At 33.0% G+C, this 3,119-nt stretch overlaps 1 protein-coding gene across 1 annotated transcript in view; it reads left to right on the top strand.

Annotated features, from left to right (window-relative positions):
* The first annotated feature begins 3,049 nt into the window (after nt 1-3,049).
* Nucleotides 3,050-3,119, top strand: part of LOC117108528 — a 4,744-nt gene continuing 4,674 nt past the window's right edge. Inside the window, exon 1 of the mRNA XM_033250568.1 lies at nt 3,050-3,059. Within this exon, the coding sequence (XP_033106459.1) occupies nt 3,050-3,059 (10 nt within the window). The remainder of the gene's footprint in view (nt 3,060-3,119) is intronic.

The raw sequence follows: 3,119 nt of genomic DNA, 5'->3' as shown, positions 1-3,119 counted from the left end.
TATATATATAAATGAAAGAAATAGTCGGAGACTTGGATGGAACAAAACGTGTTCCATCCAAGCTTCCGACTATTTCTTTCATCTATACATACCATGAGGCACGTTCTCTGAAGGCAATCAATTTCTTTCGCTATATATATATATATATATATATATTCATTAATAACAACCTATTTGTAGAGCATAAACAGCAAATAAACCAACTAGTCGAGTACGGAATGTTAACAGGAGAACAGATCCAAAATAAAAAATGCGCTATAGCAAACCTCATGACATAATTACGACAGGCGTATATAAAAGAATGATATACACAATTACAAGAAATATATTCTACATTGCATGCGGAAATTCTGAAAATATATAGTAATAATCCCATAAGAATCACTCTATGACAGGCCTAATAAAGATAACAATTTTTTTAGAAAGTGACTCAATTATTCGAATATTAACATTTCACGGTTAGTTCAATGAAGTATATAAATTTCGGCTCCACATTAAATCTTTTATTTATGTATAAAAGTAAACTTCATAAATTATTTGCAATCTTAACATATTTTGCATTAAAAAAACTAAGATAATCTATAGGCAATGGCTCTGGAAAGAAATTTCTTGGATTATATTCATGAATAAAATAGAAGAAATTGCAACTTTTTTGTCAACAGTGGTAAATAAAAAAAGGGGACAAAAATAGGTAAAGATAATAAGTTACTACATTTATACGTCTCAGAGAAGTAACTACAATAAAGAAAGAGGACATTTATAAATAGTTAATGGAATACTGTAAAGAGCATATTATTTTTGTACAATTAAAGAAGGAAAATATAAACAAGTATGAGAAAACTAATAAAATAACAGTGGATTGAACCACATAGAAGCTAAAAATTATAAAAATCATGGTGTTCATCTTTGAATTGCTGATCTATTTGCACATAGACTCGATCTATGGGAGTGCCTCTATAAACCAATATTTTTACTTTATAAAAAAACAATGTAGGATGTGCCCTATTTAGGTTTAAGCACCTTTTGATTCTGTTTGTTTTTAATTCTTAGATCTCATGCAATTTGCCACTTCGCTGTTTTAATCTTAATTTGTTGAGTATTTCTGTTTTCTAAATGTTGATTGTATATAATTATGTCTTTCTGATATTTTTAAAACGTTCATTAAAGGCCTATCATATTTACAATTTGTAAATGTTGAGACCTAATTGCATTTTGTAGTTCTAATATTGAGTTTTATAATACCGTATTATATGACTATTATTTTTTGTGAAATTTGTACGACTTTTGTCTTTTTTTGTAAATGTTTTATGAGTAATGTATTTTTTTTATATAGGCCTAGCAACACTCGTATTTTTTGCAAAAACAAATATCTTGAACATTGCATACGATATTAGACAAAACAATTTTTGATATATTTATGTGTCGTTGCTGCTTTTTTTGCTCAGAATACTTGATCAGTACTGACCATATTCGTGTAGCTAATTATCTAATAAATTCTCCGTTATCTCATATGTTCATTTCAAAATGTTATGAATGATTTCAGAAGGAAATTATTTGAAGTGAATGAACGCGTCCTGATGTAGTCGTCTCTAAGTTTAACAAGTTTAATAGTATGTCTGGATCGAATAGCGTAAGGGGCACCCGGGATTATAACGGGTATTCGTCAGCGGCGTAATACACTGTCTTCCCCTTCTTGTGATATTGATCAATGAGAAGAAAGTCGTGAACGCTCTTTTACATTCGTTTTTCTTAATTCTTCGCAGGTCCCCCACCGTTTATCATATTCCCCCACCGATCATTATCACCAACATTCTACCAAAATAATACCTAGACCTACATATTTATTAAAATGTTGTTACTCTTCAGTACTTTAATTTCTCTTTACAACTAATACATAAGTGTATGTAGTATGTTCACTATATAGGTTAATTGTGAATAATATATTGAGTATTTTGCATATTGATATCATAATCTAAGCCTAATTAAACTAACATGTTTGCTGTCTTTTTTAGACTGGACCACGGAGAAATAGATACTGTGTATGTACATAATATAATTTATAATATAATATATATATAGGCCTAGGCCTATATAGTTTTTACGAAAATATATGACATATATTCTTTTGTTAATATTATTATGTAACATTCGTAATCAATACATCCATTTTATAAATTGTTTTTTGAAAGGATAGACTTCTACAGTCATACATAGTTCACCATAAAAAAACAACATAAATGCGTCATCCGGGATCCAGCTATAAATCATACTTTCACTTTTTGCGTGTACAAACTATACATTGATGTATGTTTATGTTATTACCTGTGAAAATGACACATTCTTAAGAGCAGGTGCTAGTGATGACACTATGACAGCTGTAGGATTGGTACACGCTCTAATGGGTACGGGTATTCATGCGTGGTACCGGGTGTACGTAAGCCTATGGTAGCATGATACCACGTGTTAATACTTTGAGTGGCAGACTTTTTCGTAAATTTGTTGTAACACGGACATTTCGTAACCGTCTGCCGCCAATTCGTAACCAGCTAGACATACGTCGAAACTGGAATTTCTTGAATACAACACCCTAATTACACCGTAAAGATGGGCTCTGTGATCTTCGTTTCAATGTTGGTGACAGAGAAAAGCCACGTCTTGCCAAAGTTGCAACCTCTATAATAATACCACCCTCTTGTTAATAGGCCTACTTTTTTTCCCACAGGCCATTACTTTCATTTGTTTGCGGAAAATTCAACGACAGAGACGGCAGCGCGGGTATTTTCTCCCACCATAGAGCTGAGTGGTGGTATGGGATACATGTCATTCTACTACTACGTCGTCGAGGGCGATTCAGTGAATTTCAACGTCACATTGAACATCTATGCGTGCGATGATGAGCTAGTATACTCTCTATCAGAAGCCAAGGGAAACACATGGTTACGCGCGGATGTCTTGCTCAGTTGTAATCATACATTCAAGGTAGGGCCTACCATTATGTATTGTCACTGACTCCCACGTGACTCATATACTTTTGTAAAAGCGTTTCGCTATGCGTACCAGTTTGTGCCAGGCGTGCTGTTCATTTACGCGCACTGTTATAGTTTGGCTGCTTGGTGCAC

Source organism: Anneissia japonica, unplaced genomic scaffold (genome assembly GCF_011630105.1).
Source record: "Anneissia japonica isolate Jap-2015-1 unplaced genomic scaffold, ASM1163010v1 scaffold287819_len434453_cov191, whole genome shotgun sequence".
Classification (NCBI taxonomy): Eukaryota; Metazoa; Echinodermata; class Crinoidea; order Comatulida; family Comatulidae; genus Anneissia; species Anneissia japonica.
Note: the sequence above shows the minus strand (reverse complement) of the source record. Positions and strands in the feature narration are given on the sequence as shown.